Source organism: Bolinopsis microptera, chromosome 13, assembly GCF_026151205.1.
Source record: "Bolinopsis microptera isolate Bmic1 chromosome 13, MBARI_Bmic_1.0, whole genome shotgun sequence".
NCBI lineage: Eukaryota > Metazoa > Ctenophora > Tentaculata > Lobata > Bolinopsidae > Bolinopsis > Bolinopsis microptera.
In genome coordinates, this window is record NC_087084.1 from 15,449,093 (window position 1) to 15,470,603 (window position 21,511).

The following is a 21,511-nucleotide window of genomic DNA, read 5'->3' on the forward strand; positions in this document are numbered from 1 at the left end:
TGGACTGGATGACGTATCCTTCAATCTCATTCCTCAGAAGACGAGCTTTGAGGTCTCTTAAGTTTGTTTATGTAAATTTTATAGACAATTTATTGTAGCTATTAAAGGGGATGTACGGATAAAGTACCAAACCTTATTGTGTATATCAAGGGCCAATTTGGTATACCGCTATTTCGTTGTAATATCTAGTATATCTTTACATTTTAATACAATAATGAAATACAATAGGATACATGTTTCGAGAAAGAAAGGTTGGTCCGATTATTAACAAAAGTAAACAAAAGTCCATCAGGGACTCCACGGAGTCGAAAAAGGTACACGGCTGCAACAATTTGAAATACTTAAAAGTTATTCCATCACTCAGGAATGTACAATTGGTATGGTGACTTGGACTATTGAGTTGTTAAGTAGATTAAGATAAGTAAACATGTGCTTGCATCGTATTTACAAAAGCTAGAAATTAAGCTTCACGGTAAAATGGAGAAGCAGGCTGATCTTGGAGAGAGCAGACCGTAAAGTTTACGCATCCACCAGGGCTACCTACCCCAATTGTTCTTTTCAGTTTATCAGCTGGCATTGTTATTATTTAAATAAAATAAGCTTCCTAATCAAGGGAATGCATCATACACATTATATGTGGTCATATTTATGACTTTCAATGATCTAATGAACTTGTTTGTGTCTTAGTATGAAAAGAGCTATACTTATCATAATCTACTGGTGTAGTGCCTTCTTATCAATCGATGTGCTATTACTAACTGCTGTTAACAATGAGGTAAGATGAACAGATTGTTCTAGTTTTATAGTTAAACTCTTGGAGGTGCTCATCTTAGTATCTTACACCTGAGCCTTAATTTCAGCATAAGTTGTTTCTAATTTCGAACACTGAAAATTGCTGTAACAATTCCAGATCTTAGCTAGGATGTGAGCTCATTTTAAATTTTCAAAAAATATTTAGTTGAATAACAGGTGACATAATTCGCTTTACTTATGAATAATTATAAAACAACTATGGTACATAATTGAAATGAATCCTTTTTGTCAGTTTCATTAAACATTGGGAACACTGGTGTAACTAGACTGTAGTTAAAATAATGCACAAATAATAAAGTAATGGGACAGTGAAAACCTTGTCAGATTGAGGTTTACATTAAATAACATTAAACATTAATTATTGAAATTGAAATGTTGTAAAAACTGATTTATATTTCAATGCTGGTTTTTTTAGGGAAAAGAACTGGAATTATCACTGCATGCCAGTTTTGTTAATGTGTTTCTTCTATTGACTGCAACATCTTTCCTTCGATTAATTACCATCAGACCTGGTTTTCTTCCCAAACCCACAATCTCAGTTGACTTTTCAGGTAGGAAGAGAGTTTGTGAAACAATTAATAGAATTAATCCATCTGAATGTTACAGTGTTTTCAATTGCATGAACATGAAAGTTATGTATATCATTATTTACTGTTCAGGCTCAAAAGAGTTTTAGGATGTTTTGCAGCATGATGTTACCATGGTTACACTGTTAATTAATGTAACTTACATTTCAGATCTCTCAAAGGATTTAAGTACAAAGTCCTCATGGGTTGTGTGCAAATCTTGCTCAATATTCACTTCTCCGACTGCGAGACACTGCACAACTTGTAATGGGTAAAACATACTTTATCAATACATATAATGTATGATCAGGTTAAATAAAACATTCGAAACAGTTTGAGTGAGTTTGTACTGAATACTGATTTAAGTTGCCCAGGTTTGATGATACCTGATGGCTGATTTCAGTGTAGCTAACAATGTGTTGTCAGGTGTTTGGTGCGTTCTACTGATACCATGATAACACTACGGTTACCATGACAACACTACGGTTACCATGACAACACTACTGTTACCATGACAACACTACTGTTACCATGACAACACTACTGTTACCATGACAACACTACTGTTACCATGACAACACTACTGTTACCATGACAACACTACTGTTACCATGACAACACTACGGTTACCATGACAACACTACTGTTACCATGACACCACTACTGTTACCATGACAACACTACTGTTACCATGACAACACTACTGTTACCATGACAACACTACTGTTACCATGACAACACTACTGTTACCATGACAACACTACTGTTACCATGACAACACTACTGTTACCATGACAACACTACTGTTACCATGACAACACTACTGTTACCATGACAACACTACTGTTACCATGACAACACTACGGTTACCATGACAACACTACGGTTACCATGACAACACTACTGTTACCATGACAACACTACTGTTACCATGACAACACTACTGTTACCATGACAACACTACTGTTACCATGACAACACTACTGTTACCATGACATTACTACTGTTACCATGACAACACTACTGTTACCATGACAACATTACTGTTACCATGACAACACTACTGTTACCATGACAACACTACTGTTACCATGACAACACTACTGATAGCTAACAATGTGTTTACAGGTGTTTGGTACGTTCTAGAGGACACTGGTCTGCAATGTGTACTTGTGTAGGGGTACTGAACCACAAGTTCCTTATCCAGCTACTATTCTGGGGCGTGGTCTTCTCTACCTACACACTGTGTGTTGGCTTGAAACTCACTACTAACTGTGCTAGGTTCCAAATGTTATCTATCTTTAATTTACATGACTTGTTGAACCATTTTGAGGTATGACTTTTGATTTTGTGGGGTCGACTAAGTATTATAATGATATATTAAATTGTTAGATTATGATAATATTATGTAAACTAATTAAATTATTTCAGTGTTATCTGCTGTGGTCTGAGTCTCAGTTCTCTCCTTATCCTAGCTTACTTTCTCTATAAAGAGGTTAGACTCTTTAACATTAAGTATTTTAAGTTATATTATAGCAAACATACTCCTAGATTTATATAAAACTAAAAGTCTCTGTCCCATATTGCAAATATCTCTATATTTCTATATAACTTATATTTTATCTTTTAACATATTGCCTGATTAAAAATCACATTTATCATTTATCAGTTATATAGAGATTGGGAGTTATTAAGTATTTTGTCCTACTTTTTTTACATTAATTTTGTATCTATAATAATATATATTTGAAGTAAACATTGGCCAGTAAGTAAAGCTGGTCCCCAATCGGCAGTCAATCGAATTAAATCTAAATACTATGTTACCATGACAACACTACTGTTACCATGACAACAAAAATATCTCTGTATCTGCAGGTAATGTTCGTCACTAGAGCAGAGGAGGGAGTGCACGTGACTCTACTCCGCATATTTGGGAGAGGAAACAAGTTGTTCTGGCTCTTCCCTTGTTCCAGCTCTGTCTCTTCTAAACCTAACATTGCTGATATGTAGCACTGTAGCACTGTTTATCTCTATTTATCTCTATTTATCAAACTTGAATAAAATCATCAGGAACAAGGTTGTTTCAGATGTATCACCTGGTTTTATATTATATTAAATATCTAAATAAGTGAAGGGTTACCTGAATATTTGGTATGTACCTGCTGCAGAGGAACTGTAGTGTTGTCATGGTAACAGTAGTGTTGTCATGGTAACAGTGCTGCAGAGAAACTGTTTAATTTGCGTGGTCAGTTAGCGTTTTGTTAGGAAGTAACCCACACACATTGTATTGTTACTTATGTAAACACTTCTTGTAGCTCAGGCATTCTTCTCTATGGGGCTATTATATGGTACACTTTGTATACGTTTTATATTTGGTAAACTGTGCAGATTGCAGTCTTATTAGTGAGTTTTTAGCCGTGGTTTGTATTCTTTATTTTCTATACATTTGTATCCAACATTTTGTTATATATTTTACTATTACTGCGTTAAGAAAAGTGAACTGACCTTAGTTTACTTATTAACCCTTGTAAAAATTGAAATCTGAACTCTATAAAACTTAATTTTGCAATGAGGTACACTATACACTGTATAAGTATTGTAAAAGTTATAGTGGTAGGTAATGGTAAAAGTATAATATTATTGTTCCTCTAATACCTCCACTATATAATTATATAACTTATAGTAAGTACACAGTAAAGATAACAGTAAGTACTGATAACAGGTAGAGATGGCGCTAATGAGAACTCTGAGCGCTTGTGTGTCTGTAGCGGAGAAAGCAGGAGTAGTGCTAAGAGACATCATGGCTTCAGGTCAGCTGTATATACTACTGTTACCATGACAACACTAGTGTCAGCTGTATTATATACTGTGATGTTATTTAGCTTGTTTGTTTGTTGTTTGTATGGAACAGCAACAGTAAGATGGATATTTATGTTGGTAAATCGTGTATATTGAAATTGATTTGATTTGAAACTTTTACAAAATAGCAAGTATACAAATGTACAGCAATTCGAACAAACATATAAAATGGGCCGAAATGTATAAATGCTAAAAAGCGTGGGTCAGTGAAACAAGTACAGAGGACAACTTTTAGAACAGGAGTTTTTTGGCCGCCCAAAGTCTCAATAACATCACCTCCACCTAGTGATAAAATTATGAAACGTGAAAAGTGTGAAACAATCAAATAATAATGTATTTATATAATATAATATAATTGTCTCTCAAATACAGATAACGTCCGTAAACTCTTAAAATACTCCTACAAGTACATATTATACTGATCGGTGTCCGAGAAACATGAATTACGTCATCATGGTGTCTTCTTAACCCGGCTACAGACCTTCCCGTTACGGATGTAGTGGTCGAGATGAGTCTGTTCAGCCCTCTTCTTCTTCAGGTCAGTTACCACGTTCTTCCTTGCTGCACGCTCTTCACTGGATCTATCAGGACAGATCCATACATCTTTGTGTGCATCAGCCATCCTCAGTCTCCCTGTTTTCATCAGAATCTGATGAACTGCTGTTGAGCTTGGGACGGTGATCTTGACTGGTCGGATAGCCGTGATACCTGGCCTCTTCCAGCCGACTCTAGTCGCTTCAAAATGAGGTTTCTCCCCGATCTCCTCCAATACTGCGGTAACCAGAGCTGGAAGCTGTTCTCCATCCTCTTCTTTCAGTCCAAACACTATCAGATTCTTGCTCCTGTCCTCCTCTGCAGCCACACTCTTCATTACATTCTTCAGAATTTTACTGTTGCAGACCGCGCCATTTGTGCTGTTCTTTTGTACAGCGGCACTGTAGCTCTTAATCCCTGTCTCCACCGTTGTTTGTACTGTCTCTTCAACTGACGTCTTAAACAACTGTAGTTGTTCGTCCTTCTGCACTAGCAACTGGTCCTGCAACCTGACTATCTTTTCCTTGTCTGCTAGTGCTTCCGTCTTGAGGCACTCAACGATTTCCATCATAGCGCTCATCTGACTACTCTGCCGTCGTACGAGGTCTGCTGCTTGCATAACCCATTCTGCCATATACCTTTTATAGATAGACGGAGACATGAGTATTTCTTGGTCCATATCTCCACGAATTTCGAAGTTTTCTAATTTCAGTAGACTTGCCATCGAAGTGAACCATCTATCAGCACAGCCCTCTACATCTTCCTTTTCTTCATAGTTGAAATCCTTGAGTTTCTTCTGAGATCGGGTCAAATGTAGATCATCCTCCGTGGTGTACATTGTATAGTAATGTACAAGTATACACACGCAAAGGCTTACTACGCGGTAGCAGCAAACTGAACTTATCGCAAAGTTACAAAAGAATTGTAATAGCATTATAACGTTTTTAACTCGACCACATTTCTTACTGATAGTAAAGTTGTGTTACTTTAATAGTACTGAAAGTGATGATTTGCAGGTAATCTAGGTATAGTAGATAAGGGAGGTATAAACAATCTGCAGACCTTGGCAGATAAGAAGGCTCAGCTCCTGATCGTTACTAGTCTTATGAAACACTCCCCTAAGGTTAGTATACCCATGACAACACTACTGTTACCATGACAACACTACTGTTACCATGACAACACTACTGTTACCATGACAACACTACTGTTACCATGACAACACTACTCTTACCATGACAACACTACTGTTACCATGACAACACTACTGTTACCATGACAACACTACTGTTACCATGACAACACTACTGTTACCATGACAACACTACTGTTACCATGACAACACTACTGTTACCATGACAACACTACTGTTACCATGACAACACTACTCTTACCATGACAACACTACTGTTACCATGACAACACTACTGTTACCATGACAACACTACGGTTACCATGACAACACTACGGTTACCATGACAACACTACTGTTACCATGACAACACTACTGTTACCATGACAACACTACTGTTACCATGACAACACTACTGTTACCATGACAACACTACCGTTACCATGACAACACTCACGGCCTTTATACAGCCAATATACGGCCACGATACGGCCACTATAATTCTCTGATTCCTAGCAGTTTGGTTATCAAACTAAATTGATTAAAATGTGAAATGACGGTACATTCAGGCTACTATAATAGGAGAAGAGGACGATATAGACTACGATACAGAGGAGGCGAGGAGTCTGATCACCATGGATACCAGCAGTGAAGTTATGGAACACTCCTGTCCTGATAAACTAGCCGGTATTAATGAGGAGGATCTTGTTATTTGGTTCTTAAAAAACTGAGATCACGAATAACATCTGATATTAAACGACTGTATTTTCCCTTTATTAAAAAGATTGAGAAAATTCATGCTATTAACCGAAGCACTTGTAATGTTTGTCCAGCCCTGCCTACAAAGCTTGCTGAACTGAATAGAAAAGTTGTTTGCTTTAAAACCGCCTTATTCTGACGACTGATCATTCAAATTTGGTGTGACTTACGTGATGGATTCGGTGGGTTCAGATGATGCTGGGCTTCTAGACCAACAGTTCTCCAGAAACATCGGCCGAGACCAGCGACCAGATTTTCTCCACCTGTAACTGGAGGGGGTGACAGCTAAACTTGGCACTTTGATTTCCGTAAAACAGTGCTTCTAGAAAGAATGGAGGAGTTGATAGAAGGAAAATGGAGAACAGACGAGGTTGATGGGACGCTCATAATCGGAACGTGTGATGGGACGGGTTCTACAACTGCTGCTGAGTCCTCGACACCAGGAAGGTTACCCATCCATTCTGACTCCCCTGATTAATGATTTATGCCGTATTCTGTGCGAAAGTTCATTACGTATGACAATTTCTTGTTGAATGCTGTAATGCGACTGCCCAATGCACCATAAGTGCTATACCAAATCCATTAACGAATGACACATTATCTGACTATTTTTACTGTCCCAAGTGCGTACTTTTAAGCATTATTCGTTACAACAATCCATTTCGACTTGCATGCACTAATTTTAAGTGATATGAAAGTAGTGAAGGGATGACACTATCATATAAGTAGATCAAATAACTAAATAACTGGCGTATCGTACAATGTCAAGGAATTCAACAAAGCACTAATAATCAATGAAAATGAATTTCCATCGCTTCTCTCCAAAACATCGACGGCAAAAGGCAACTTTCGACACTTTCGCGATTTGAATCCATAGGCTCACCAAGAATTCCGATCAAAGCCTTAGCGGAAACAAATAAGGTCCTAATCCACAGTGTTGTATCAATTAACGGATATCAACTGTTATCTAACCAACCCCATACCAAATAAAAAAAAAGGGGCACTGGAGTGGCTCTCTATGTTTTGTGACACTCTTAGTGCCAAGAAAACGGCAATGTATCCCATATCAACTGAACATTTAGAAACTCTTTTTGTGGCAGTAAGTAGTACAACTTCCCATAACAGTTGGTGTAATGAACCGTCCTCCCTCGAGTGGTATTGTCAAGTTGCACTATCTGACTTCATCTGACATCCTTTACAGTCTCCCAAGTGTAGTTTACCTAGCGGTGATTTTAACATTGATTTACACGATAGAATACACAATCGTAACCAAGCGCTACGAAGAAATACTTTAAGTACAGGATTTTGTTTCCTTTGTTCCCCCCTATTTACGTTAGCAACACATGAGAAACCAGGCTGGCAAAGCATCCTGTATTGATAACATAATAACTAACACGTAGAGAAGCTGTATAGTAGCTTCTGGAATACTGACTTGACCGTATAACACCCACTCACCCATCCTTCCCAATCTTGATAGAAAACCTTGGGACTCTAGCAGAATTGACCTGAAATACAAACATATTATGATTACACCAAACCGAATGTAAAAGCCTTTTTTACAGACACTGGAACCTATCTCAATAATAATGTTATCGACAATTTTTACAACATATCCGACATACTAAGGACTGTATAGCTAGAACTTGTAAGTTAGAAAACCCCTAAATGCTCTAAAAAGAGAACAGCTCTGAACAACCCATGGAATAAACCAACCTTGTGGGCAAAATTTCATATCAGCCAGAACTTTACGATAAATGGGAAAGGTCAGAAAAGTTAATTGTAAATTTTGGGGAAATGAAAATAAAGGGGGGACATGCCAATGCCCAATATGTTGCTCAAAACGTGCACAAGTATAACAAATACAGTGACTGCAGGCGGAAGGTCAAAAAAGATCGCCGCAATGCCTCACATCTCAGTTCTATGGTGGAAAATTTGGCAGAGTTGCACGGAAAGTAAAAAGACGTGGTAATTAATACCAAATACGGGTAAACGAAAACGACAAACCAAACCTCTATGTTACTATCATAATGAAAAAATTACAATCGTAGGAAATATCTAATGAGTTTTAAAGTACTGTTGTCTCCCTACGTTCTAATCTAACGAGGCATACAAAGAAATCGCGAACTATTAATTACTGGCATCTCCCCAGTCATCTAAGACTACCTACCCAAAAGCCAACACGACCCAGTATTTACATGCATGATTGTACAATCGGTTGAAGTATGTAAAATAATATCCAGAATTGAAAAATGGCAAATCGTCTGATATCCCATTACATGTTATAAAAGCTTCCATTCCAGAATTATCGCCCCCCTATTTTCTGTACAATACAATGAATGTTTGAAGGAGGAATATTCCCGGACGATTTAAAAGAATTTGCAGGATCAGTCCATGACAAGAAAGAAAATGAAGAATTACTTGAAAACTATAGACCCGTCGTCTACCTTAGCCGTATTTGTAAGTTATTCGAGAAAATTTATATAGAGGCTATACAGCTTTTTCCAGTCACAAAATATGATCTATGAAGAATCAGTATGGATTCCGTAAGAAATCACTCTACTAGTCATGTCCCCCCCCTGAATTACTCAGTGAATTATATAGCATCATGCCTAATAAAAGGCAGCACGCTGCTCGGATTATTCATTGTTCTAAAGCAAAGCATTCTATACCATCTCAGCTGAACAAATTACTGAGTAAGCTAGATAATTACGGAATTTCGAGCAAGCCAACAAACTCATTGCTAAGTTATCACTCTAATAGATATCAATTACGTCCGGTCCTAGGAGAAGAGTCTGACAAGCTTCCAGTTCTCTTTAAAAAAACCAGAAAAGTTAAAAGTTGTTACATCTCTCTAAACCTGTCTCTTGTTGAGAACATAATCTACAGATAAGTGTAAAGTATAGTGTACAATCTCTCTAAACCTGTCTCTTGTTGAGAACATAATCTACAGATAAGTGTAAAGTATAGTGTACAATCTCTCTAAACCTGTCTCTTGTTGAGAACATAATCTACAGATAAGTGTAAAGTATAGTGTACAATCTCTCTAAACCTGTCTCTTGTTGAGAACATAATCTACAGAAGTATAGTGATGTAAAATATGAACAAATAATTACTGCTCACATATAGTATATACTCAACGAAACAATAACAACAAATACTGTTAATTTGTTAAACATATTAACTCCTGCATATCAGAGAAGTACTGGGAGCTAAATATCCGGAGAAAACTTCGATAAAAGGAAAATTGAGAATATGTCCTACCGGTTCCAATTTCAGCTTTCCACGCCCAAATTACACTGTCTTGCCTGAATTTTTCTTGAATTTTTCACAATTGAGCCTAATATAAGGTAATCAAAGTTCTATTCCCAAGGAAAGCTTTGATAAACAGAAAATCATCAGAATATAAAAAGAGATTGTGGCAGATTTTTGAAAAGGATGTTTTCTGTCGTTCCCTTGACCGAAATTTCGCGGTTTTGACTGAAATTTTGACCAGTGACCAATCAGTGAGGTCGGTGAGAGTGACACAAGTCGCCATCAAGGTACTGGAAACAGTATATTCTGAGAAAACTTTGATGCAATGAAAATTTTGAATATGTCCTACCGGTAGGACATGAGACCCCTCTATCAGAAGTCTCCTATGTTTCAACTTATCAAGCTATTCGAATTTCAGCTTTCTGCAACCCAAATTCCACTGTTTTGATTTTTTCTTAAATGACCATCTTCCAAGGTCACTGAGGATGGCACAAGACACAATTTAGGTACCTTAAGAACGACAAATTTAGTGTACCATAAATTTAGTCAACATTTTGTCTAAAATTGTTGTAAACCAAAATTATTGAGACTACATTTTTCAGCGACTAATTTAAAAGCAGACCAAAATTTCAGTAGAGCATATATGACATGAATATTATTGAGCTTACATTGTTTATAATTAAAAATATTAAATAAATAATATAATGACATCACCGTTCCTACTGCCGAACTACTTTGACTATTACATGTGTAATCCATTGCTTTTCTGCTTTCACATTATCTTACTTCCTTTTCCCATCAGGCAGTTACATCTGTATCTAGTTTAACTCATTGAAGTAATTATATAAACTGGCCCCTTTACATACTTCTAGTATGACTTTGTGTGCGAAATCGGAAAAAAAAACTAGCTAAATAATGGAAAAATCAAATAAATGGAATAGAAAATGGTCTCGAAAAGTCGAAAAATGTGACTAAAATTGTTGTAGACTAAAAATTTGCGAAATTTGTTACTAAAATTATGGTAACCAAATTTATTGTGAACCAAATTTATTGCACTTACTACTATATACTTCAGAAACTCATCAGAACATAAATCAAATTAAATCTGAAATTGACTGAAACTTTGAACAGTGACCAATCAGTGAAGTAGGTGAGAGTGACACAAAATTTGTGAAAAAATTAAAATTAAGACATGAAAAAATTAAAATTAAGACATGAATGAAATACGGCACAGAGTGACATTTTTGTGGAGGCCTAAATCAATATCGGCTAAAAATGCAAAAATTTTGAAAACTGATTCAGTTATTTTAAATTTAATGAGATCAATTCCGCGAATATCGTGAAGATACAGGCAATTTTGTTCATTTAAAGGGGTATTTTTGCCTTAGTATCCACATTTAAACAGATATAAACAGATATAAACTTACAAAAAATATGTAGTTTAGGATTACCTTTCGTATAAAGTCTCATAACCATATGCCCAAATATGGACATATGGTTTTTGGCTCATAACTCAGTCATTTGTTGTCCAATCTTGATGAAATTTCATATACAAGTTCAGGAGACCACTAGCTACAAGTAGAGCACCTAAAACCTGGGTTTTCTTTGTGAAACCAAGTTTCACAAAAAAATACCCATTGCGATCTGTAGTCGCCCAGAGATTTCTGATAGGTGGATCTCATGTTTGGTGTCCACCTGCTTTCCTCGGTACACGTACCCTCGTAGAGCAATAAGTTGTTCTCAACATTGCAAATCTTATCTTCATTCTCACATACCTTACTACATCACAATATCTCTCCTTCCTTTTTCTTGCTATGAGGTCTGCTACTCTGTTGACGAACTGCTTACACTCTTTAGACATTCCTCCAGATGTGAGGAATACAGCCGGGTAGCCCGTAGCTTTCTCCACATTCAACACTCTCTCCATGTACTCATCCTTCTTCTCGTTCTTATTCATTTTGTTAACTTCTTGAAGAGTCTTTGTCCTGTTTGATAAGCAATACCCTAATGTTAAAAAAGGTTTTATCAAATGGAGTCCAAACTCCTCTAGCAGATACATCAAGCCGAGCTTGGTCACCTGTTATGGTCTTGGGGTTGAAACAGTCACCCTTGTTTACCTTCAGTAGCGGAGGTTCAACTTTCACATCATGACATACCTCTCAGCTTGCAGGTGAGAAGGTAAACAATTCTTGTTTGTTGAATACATACCCACATGCTTTGAGAGGGAGTGTGGATAGCCAGATGGATGCTCCTTTTTCACTAAGGAGATCTAGTTGCCCTATATTGTCAACCCGTGATTATTAAACGAAAAATAAATGATACACATGATTTATAATTTAAAAACTGTAAACCACCAACTGAATTATCGCTTAAATTTAAATAAGTATCAAAACAAAAACCATCATGTGCCGTTGAGCAGCAGGGCGCGGCTCATCTGGGCCACAGCAAATCGGCGAAAATGGGTTCGGAAAAGCCACTATTGGCACTCGAGTCCTTGATCTTTCCGATGGTTCACTGGGCCTTTTGAGCTGCCGTCCTTCAGCTTCTGTCAACTGAAATTACTACTAATCAAAGTTGAGGCAATCAGCCGACGCGCGGCTTTTATGGTTATATATGATATGTTTAATCTGTAATAAAGATCAAAATTCAAATTTGTATTCCTAAAATTTGTACTCCTATATGAAATGAAACCTTCAAAAATCTAGTATAATTTATTCTGAGGGATAAGGTTGAAGGAAACGTCTTGCAGTTTAAGATGTTGGGCCGTTGATCTTCTGATCAGATCAAATCTGAACCGTGTCCTGATATGATTTTTTCCATCAACTTTTTTTTTCTAAAAAAGTATAAGATGGTTAGAAGTGGTAGAAATTGAGAATGGGTATAGAAGGTAGGTAGGTTTTTCGTGTCACGTGAGTCGTGTCACAAAGGAAAACATGCATTACCCTCAGCATACGCCATTTTAATGTCGTAAAACAAAAATTTTTTAAAACAAAATTTTTATTTGTTTAAATTAGTTTGTATCTTCTCCGCGCGCAGAGCAGTAATGGTGTAGTTGCCATAGTTACCCTCCGCATACATTTGCACGATTTGACGATTGATTGAATTACACTTTCAAATGCGCGGCGCCAATCATACAATTTGAATTCTATGGTAATTGATTTGAACAATAAGCGATTTCCCGGATCTTATACATTTGTTCAATGAAACTAATAAATCAATGAAACTAATAAATCAATGTTTTAGCTCATTTTACAAAGTCAAATATTTAAAACAATTAAAATTGTATAGTGCTCAATTTGTAAATGACTAGTTGATCTTTGCTATTGGAAGTTTGTCAAGGACTGGCAGCTAGCGGGGCAAGGAATGCACGGGCTTAGGGGCTTTTGTGCACACCAGAACACTAGCTCGGTAGATTTTTGGAAACTAGAAGGACTGAAAACTAAAATTGTTTTTGATGGAGGCTGAGGCATGTTAAGTAGTTCAAGCTTTTCTTTACTTGATCATTGATCATGATGCGCTACAACATACAAACATCTTGTTTTGTTGTGAGTGCTTGGTGCAACCACCGACTTGGCTCCCAATAATGATATTAGTAATCCGTTTTGTTATATTGTTGAACAAATTATGATGCTGATATTATGTTGGACATGATTGTTCAGTGATTGATTTTTTATACGAAATGGACCATAAATGTTATTATGAGTTACATTACCTACTAGTACTACGAATTTCACGACTACCATTTCATTTAATCGAACAACTTATGTAAACTTGTAAACAATCGTTCCTTCACATGGCTTTTCAAGTTCTTCAAACTTTTAACTGCATATCACCACACAGGCGCAGGCTACGGTGTCCTGCATTCAACTTTTTGAATTTGAATAATTGACAATGGCAACCCCTCCATTAATTGTGCTCCGGTGCGCCCCAAGAATAGTGAAACCATTATTTGATATTTTGACCAACATGAAACGATCGTTAATTGTGATTTTTTAAATTTTAAAGGCAATGCCCAGTACGGTTGATGGAAATCTAGCGTCCGCTAACCGGCACAATTCTTGTTGACTTGGCTCTTAGCTTCTTTATTGTGGTCAGCTATCATCTCAAAGACACAATCCACAAACACGGTACAGAGCAATCTCATACCTCCGGAGGTTGTGAAGACTAGAGGGACAAAGGATCCTTCCTCTGACTAAAATATTCTCTCTTCATACAAACATGGCAGAAACATTTGAAATTCACCCTTGGCCTTGTGGCTCCAAGTTCAAATAGAGACTTTCTACATCCACAAAGTTCTTTCTCGCCCTTCTGTCTCCCCGGAGAGAAATCACTGTTGTTCTAAGGATTTCAAATCAAAGTAAAATACAATTTTATATATCGAACAGCATCAGAGAGAGAAAAATTAAATTCAAACAATATACACATAATATGACAGTGACCCTAATAAAAATTCAATAAAAAAATCTAAGCAAATTATATAAAAACCCTTTAAGTAGTAAAAGTAGCCAATTCAATGGACTGGCTCTAAATTTATAATATCTAAATCTGCTATTTTAACTGCACTACCACTTTTCATCTCTCTATCCAACGGCATCTGAATATCTTTGACCTGTGTGATATTATATCTTACTGGCCAGCTTCTTCACCAGTCTTTCGGCTTCATCACCCATTCCACAAGACGTTAAGAAAACTAATGGTATAAGCTTCCTAAATTATAGTAAAATACAATTGTTTGCCTACATTTTGTGCATATATATAATATACTATATGTAAAGTATATTACATATTATAATTTTTGTGGACCAATAAAAAATTAACATGCATGTTTGTTTTCCCAAAAAACTAAAAACTTGCTATCTCATTGTTTTTACGTACGGTCAAATATGCCATTGCTAAGAATAATATATGTTTGAAAGACCAAAGATAAGAAGCAAGTGTGTTAATAATGTATTAAACAAGAGCGTTACTGGGGATAAAATTTTGATAGCGCTCGATTCTTATCTTCTTTTTAATGGCGGAGTGCGCGGCGTTACCCAACGCACTAAAGTAAAGTAAAGTAAAGTAAAATTTATGACATCACATCATCACACATGTCTACAAACTATCATCGCATTGTGTGAAAAAATATATAATAAATATTTCCCCACCAACATTAATTAATTATCAAATACACTATTTAAAAACAATTTCATCAAAAACATTATCCTATTTTAAAAACTTCCCAGTGGAATAAAGATTTATAAAACGCTTCTTTGCCACATAAGGATGGAACCAAAGATAATTGTTATGTTTCTCTTTATTACTGACATAACTGGCTCCCTCAATTCTTACTAAAACTTCATTAGAAACATTCCAAAAAAAGCAATCATTTGTAATACTTTTAGAAATCATATCTATCTTATATCCTTCTAATTTAATTTTAAAACCTAAAACTGTCACAGAGTTCTTGACGTCCGGAGGGAGTTTGTTCCAATATGGAATAACTCGCTCCGGGAGAAAAGACTTCTGGATATTCTTGACCTTTGTCACACTTTTACAACATCTATTGGATGAAACCAGATTAAGACCTGATCTGCTTGGTCTGAACAAGTCTGAACCATAATCAGTCATAGCATTAATAACCTTAAAAGCTTCAATAAGGTCCCCACGTATTCGCCGCTCTGCCAGCGTTGTCAAATTGAGGATTTCCAGTCTACGGCTGTAAGGAAGAGTACCCACCTCATCAATCAGACGGGTAAACCGCCTCTGGACGCTCTCCAGCTCCAAAACAGTCCCCCAACTTCCATGAGCCGCAGGTGGATTCCACAATTGGACACAATACTCAAGATGAGGTCTTATTAAAGCTTTATATATAGCAATCATAACAACCTTTTCTCTAATAACTAAATTCCTTACAATCCAACAAATCATACGATTTGCCTTAGCGATACATGCTTTGATCTGTTCGTTCCAAAGCAGGGAGCTATGGGTAATAACCCCCAAATCTTTTTCCTGATCAGATACTTCAAGTTCTATACCATTTACCTTATAATTTAAATTAGGATTGTTGTTAAAATTAATGTGCACTACTTTGCACTTGGCAGGATTAAATTGTAAAAGCCAAATACTTTCCCAAACTTCTAATTCTTCGATATCTTCAGCAACACTACCGTGGTTAGCTGCATTACCAATTAATTTAAGATCATCAGCAAATAACTTTATCTTATTTTTTACAAGGTCAGGCAAATCATTAATATACAGAATGAATAGGAGAGGGCCTAGAACTGACCCCTGAGGAACACCAGATAAAACATGTTTAACCTCGGACCATTGTCCTTCTACAGAAACCCTCATAGTCCTGTCTGTCAGAAAATCTTTAATAACATCTAAAACCTTTCCTTTGACACCAAAGCCTTCCAATTTAGACAGAAGTCTAAAGTGGGGGACTGTGTCGAACGCCTTACTAAAATCAAAGTATAGAAGATCAACCGGGGCACCTTCATCTAAAATGTCAAGAATGTCATCAAATGTCTCTAAAAGATTAGATAAACACGATTTACCCTTAACAAATCCATGCTGATGCTTCGAAATTCGATGTTCTAGAAAATTTAAAACATGTGCTCTCACCAACTTTTCATACACTTTGCACAAAATACAAGTTAATGAAACTGGTCTATAATTTAAGGGGTCCGATTTAATACCCTTTTTAAACAATGCTACAACAGATGCAGATTTCCACACTGCAGGTAAAGATCCTGTATCTGAACACTTTTGAAATAATTTAGTTATTGCTTCAACAAAATTGTTGTCATAAGCTAGCGATTTCAACAACTTCGGATGAACACCATCCGGACCCGAACTCTTAAAAATGTTAAGCTTTAAAAGTTGCTTTTTTATATCAGAACTGTTGACTTCCATATCATCAATATCATCAATACTCTCATTGTCAGGTATTAAATTCTCAGTTTTAGGGAGAGGGCCAGGTGGTTCACGCACAAAAACAGAGCTAAAGGCACTTGCGAGTACCTCAGCTGACTCAGTCGAACTATCTGTGCGTGTACCATCTCCTCTATCTAAAGAAACCACACTAGACTTAACTTGACGTTTATTTCGTAAATAAGAGTAAAAAGACTTACAATTCTGCTTCAGATTAGATGTAATTTTCTTTTCATAATTAACTTTAGCTTTAATTTCTGCTAATTCATAAGTATGTTGTTTGCTACTTGCATAACTAAAATTAACATCAGATGGATTAATATCAAACTCAGCCCATGCTTTATCTTTATTCTTTCTCATTCGTTTAAGTGCAGATGTACTCCATGGCAACTTGACAGGTCTGTTGTCGAGATAAACCGAAGCACTATCTGTATGTTGTAGCGCGATGTATTACTGTGCCGCGCCGCGCACTCAATGAGGCTTCTCACAGCTACTGTGCCGTGCCGAGCTGCGATGAATTGACATCGTCAATTAATCTGCATGCTATCCCTTACGCGCCAATACACATGCCATTCACATAGCCATGTGTATACGCGTACTGCGTAACGCGCTTGTTTCACAAGTTTCCTATGCCGCCTTCGGCGGTCGCACGCTACTGCAAGCGAAATTGCACAGAATTTGTTGTCTCCAATTTTTAATTTCATAAATTTGGTACTGAAAGTTGCCTCAAAGTGTGAATAATCAATAATACTTGTAGCGCGATGCACTATACTGGGCCGCGCGCGCCGCGCATTTAATGATTCTTCTCGGTAGATCGACGAGATGCACCACTGGGCCTCACCGAGCTGCAAAGTTAACAGTTAAAGATTGACATCGTGAATCAAAAATAATAAAAACAACAAATTCACTGTGCAGCACGATAAGGTCGAGCTGTATCTGGGACTCGATCCTGTGCATTGCAAGACGCAAGTGCGTAAAAAGGACGTAAAAAGGACGATATTAACAATTAACAAAATAGATAATATAATGTCTCGCTTAAATTTTGGTACCGCAAAATTATGATATTTGAAGGACCAAATTTTAAATTTTTATTTCACACAAGGGGGAACCCTTTACTATTTGGGGACTTAGGGGTCGTTCATACATTACGTAATCAATATTTGACCAGAACCCATAATCATGGGTAGAGTGGACCGCTGCCAGTGTCCCTTTTGATTCACGATGTCAATCCTTCGCATCTCGCCGATCTGCATACGGTTGCGAGAAGCATTATTTGATGCGCGCGCGACCCAGTAGTGCATCGCGCTACAAGTGTCCCTTTTTCCCTACCTGGGGACCTCAGGCTATTATGTTCATAAACACGCCGAATAGAGATTCGGCGGAATGACAGGCTGAGCGCGGCCCAGTAAAGCAAAATCAAATCACGGTAAATTACAAAATACATTTTTTGTCGCTGAATGGCTGGCGTGTGCCAGCCATCAAAACTTTAAATGAAGTAAAATAATTATTTTTCTAAAATGTTTTCTTTCTAAATAAATTACAAAAAACTAATTTTTGGCAAAAAATTAGGCTTATATATATTAAAAATTACGTTACTTAACTTGGGGACCTCAGGCTATCATGTTCATAAACATATGAACATAATAGAACAAAATAGAGATTAGGGGGAATGACAGGCTGAGCGCGCGGCCCAGTAAAAATTACGTTTTTAAATTAGTAAATGATTTAAATTTGTTGGCTTGCGCTTATCAACAACTAAAATGTGAATACAAATAGTTTAAAAGTAGCTGCACACAATACAAATTAACATTTTCATTGTAAGTTTACAACCTATCAGGACGTGCGCCGGGTTGGACTCGTCGACGGATGGAACAGATATTTTACGAGTATCACCCGTTAACATTTTCATTTAAAAAATGAAATGAATTTTGAAAATTTTTCTTGGATAAAAATCAAACAATCACAAATCAAATATTAAAGTTTAAACTTTATTTTTGGTACTTAAGTGCAAGTTGTAAGCATAAAATTTGTAATACATTATATGGAACGATCTTATTTAAATTTATTCAATACAATCACAAATCATAACCTATATATATTTATTTATTATAAATCTTTACTCCACTTGGAAGTATGATTAAATTTAATTTTTTAATGTTGTTTTTATTCGTGATTAATATTTGATAAATTATTACCTTTAAATTTGATGGAGAAATAGTTATTTTTCCATGTAGTGTGATGATACTTCGTAGACATTAGTGATGATGTTATGTCATAATTTTTACTTCACTTTACTTTACTTTATTTTAAAATTTATTCGCGCCGCGCGTATTTTCTCCACTTTACACCGTAGTACAAAAATCGAGCGCTGAAGCAAATACTATTATTTTCATATGATGATGAAAATATTAAAATAATTTTCCTCAAAAAAGTTTCTTAGTGATATCGTTGCATTTTCGAGTTTTGTCTTGATTTTTTTCTTGTTTCAATGTGTAATTTGATTATTAACTGTGTTTTCATGTATCATCATTGATGTGGATTCCTCATCCATAGTTACTCCCATCGTTTTTTCACATGCTTGATACTTTTAAAGTCGACTCTAAGTAACATACTTTTTATCTTCGCCATGCTTTATCGTGAGTGGCTGATACTGAATTGGTTTTCATGGATCCTCCACGGTTACACTGTTAGAGATGTAAAATTCGACAGAATTAGAGAAACAAGATTATTTAAAGGGGTTGTGACCATTTCGGGATGTAGAATCATAAGCTGCTCTTCGCTGAATGCATCATTTTCACCAATCAATATAATCACTTAGCTTTTCTTTAAATCCTGAAAATATCTGGAATATTTACACAACAAGTCTTGGAGATCTCAAAGCTCATCTTCTTGGGGATGAGGTTAAATGACATGTATGTTTTGCAGCTGGGTATACTCGGCTTAGTCCACATGCCTTGCAAACTTACAGCACGGTATTTAAGGAAAACAAAATTACTGTATAGAATTATTATTATTATTTTGCTCGGCTATTGAGTATTGATTTTCCTCTGATTCCCTTCAGCGCTATGTGTCTGCTGTGTAGCAGGTCAAACATGAATTGTGTTCTGGTATGATTTGTGACCTGACTACATTATGTTGATTATGGATTTAAGCATGCTTTGCATTTAAAACTAATGATTATTCCCCAAAACTGAAAAATATCAACAACGTTTTTTTATTCAATTTGTGTGAGTTTACACAGTAATTTATTGACACAGTAATTTATTGACACTCACAGCTATAATTTTAATCATTGAATCAGTATTTTTATCTGTGCTCTGCGTAATGCATCACATGAATCAGTTTTTTAATCTATTAACTTATTACACATTGGTGCTCTGCTTTAGCATCACTTGACTATTTAAAAAAATTGTTTGTTCAGGCCATGACCTTATAGTCAGCCAATTGGCCATTGCTATATTATGTGTATATTGTTTGAATATTCTTTTCGTAACAAGCTTATCCATATAGTAATTCTAATTTTATTCATGTACTTATTGTGGAGCAAATTATTTACACCACTTAATATTGCTTTGTATCTTTTAGTTAATGACGGTGTATTTCTACTCATGATTTAATCATGACAACGGAAAAACAAAGACAGCTGCCATGGGGGCTCAACCCTGAAAATATCACCCCTGGATCAATGAAGGTTTTTATTTTTTATTTACATTTTAAGAGTTTATTAACTGCCTTAGTTGCTATCATATCCTGTTAATTGTGTGCTATAACTGAAAATTAGTACAAAATAAAGAAGATACTTGTTCATATTTATTATTTATGTGTACATTTCCTTTCAACTAAACTGGCAGAAATTAATGACATGGGTAATTTGCATTAAAGAACGATTCCAGCTGTTAAAGCAAATGTTAACTTCCAAAATCTTTCAGACTATATCTGCCGAGAAATTAAAGGCATTTTCAGTGGGTAATATGAACAGTGTAAGACAGAAAAGTTCTATTTCAAAGAAAAAAGAGGAACTTGAAGAACGAAAACGGGTTATTACATATTTTTTACCATTTATTATTATACAGTAAATGTAACAACATTTCAACAGATCTTTCACTTTTAGTTGAGTTCTTGAAACTTTGGGTTAAATCTTCATTTAACAAAAATTACGACTTTTCAGGTTGAAGAACAAAAGCAAGCCAAGGTTTACGAAGAATTTGTGAGGGAATTTGAACATGATGCCCCTAAAGTCAAAACATTCGTTAAAGGAGATGTCATCAACTCAGAATCAAGTCAGTACGAGTGCTTTAGATTGAGATCATATTGGCTCAACTGTTTATATCTATTAATGCTTTTCATGCAAACAAGTGAAAACAAATCTTTTATGTCATGTATCCAGGGTTTGGACTGGAATTGCCCGCTTAAAGAACTTCCATCGCGTTACATTACATAATTTTCTGAAACATGTATTACATTTACAATAAATTATGCAATATCACAATATTACAATCAACAAAATAAATTTAATCGCAGAATCTCAAATACAAATAATCGTAAATTAAACACAAAAACAAATTAAAAAAGCAATAAATGAATATACAAATGCGCATCCTTTGACAACTTACTCCTTCATAAAATTAATTATTGACAACATTTTTTTAGACGGTAATATAATGGTTACTAATTTAGTCAC

At 35.9% G+C, this 21,511-nt stretch overlaps 3 protein-coding genes across 3 annotated transcripts in view; all 3 read left to right on the forward strand.

Annotated features, from left to right (window-relative positions):
• Positions 1 to 688: 688 nt before the first annotated feature.
• LOC134824838 (uncharacterized) lies at positions 689 to 3,389 on the forward strand. Its single transcript, XM_063836814.1, has 6 exons — positions 689 to 775; positions 1,229 to 1,364; positions 1,551 to 1,650; positions 2,508 to 2,660; positions 2,811 to 2,874; positions 3,255 to 3,389. The coding sequence occupies exons 1-6, from the start codon at positions 689 to 691 to the stop codon at positions 3,387 to 3,389; spliced, it is 675 nt and encodes a 224-aa protein (XP_063692884.1).
• Positions 3,390 to 4,105: 716 nt separating this feature from the next.
• LOC134824840 (3'(2'),5'-bisphosphate nucleotidase 1-like) lies at positions 4,106 to 6,635 on the forward strand. Its single transcript, XM_063836815.1, has 3 exons — positions 4,106 to 4,189; positions 5,789 to 5,895; positions 6,474 to 6,635. The coding sequence occupies exons 1-3, from the start codon at positions 4,108 to 4,110 to the stop codon at positions 6,633 to 6,635; spliced, it is 351 nt and encodes a 116-aa protein (XP_063692885.1). The 5' UTR covers positions 4,106 to 4,107.
• Positions 6,636 to 20,409: 13,774 nt separating this feature from the next.
• LOC134824863 (U2 snRNP-associated SURP motif-containing protein-like) overlaps positions 20,410 to 21,511 on the forward strand; it is a 114,216-nt gene continuing 113,114 nt past the window's right edge. The window contains exons 1-3 of the mRNA XM_063836844.1: positions 20,410 to 20,521; positions 20,760 to 20,867; positions 20,999 to 21,110. Coding sequence (XP_063692914.1) covers positions 20,450 to 20,521; positions 20,760 to 20,867; positions 20,999 to 21,110 — 292 coding nt within the window. The 5' untranslated portion in view covers positions 20,410 to 20,449. The remainder of the gene's footprint in view (positions 20,522 to 20,759; positions 20,868 to 20,998; positions 21,111 to 21,511) is intronic.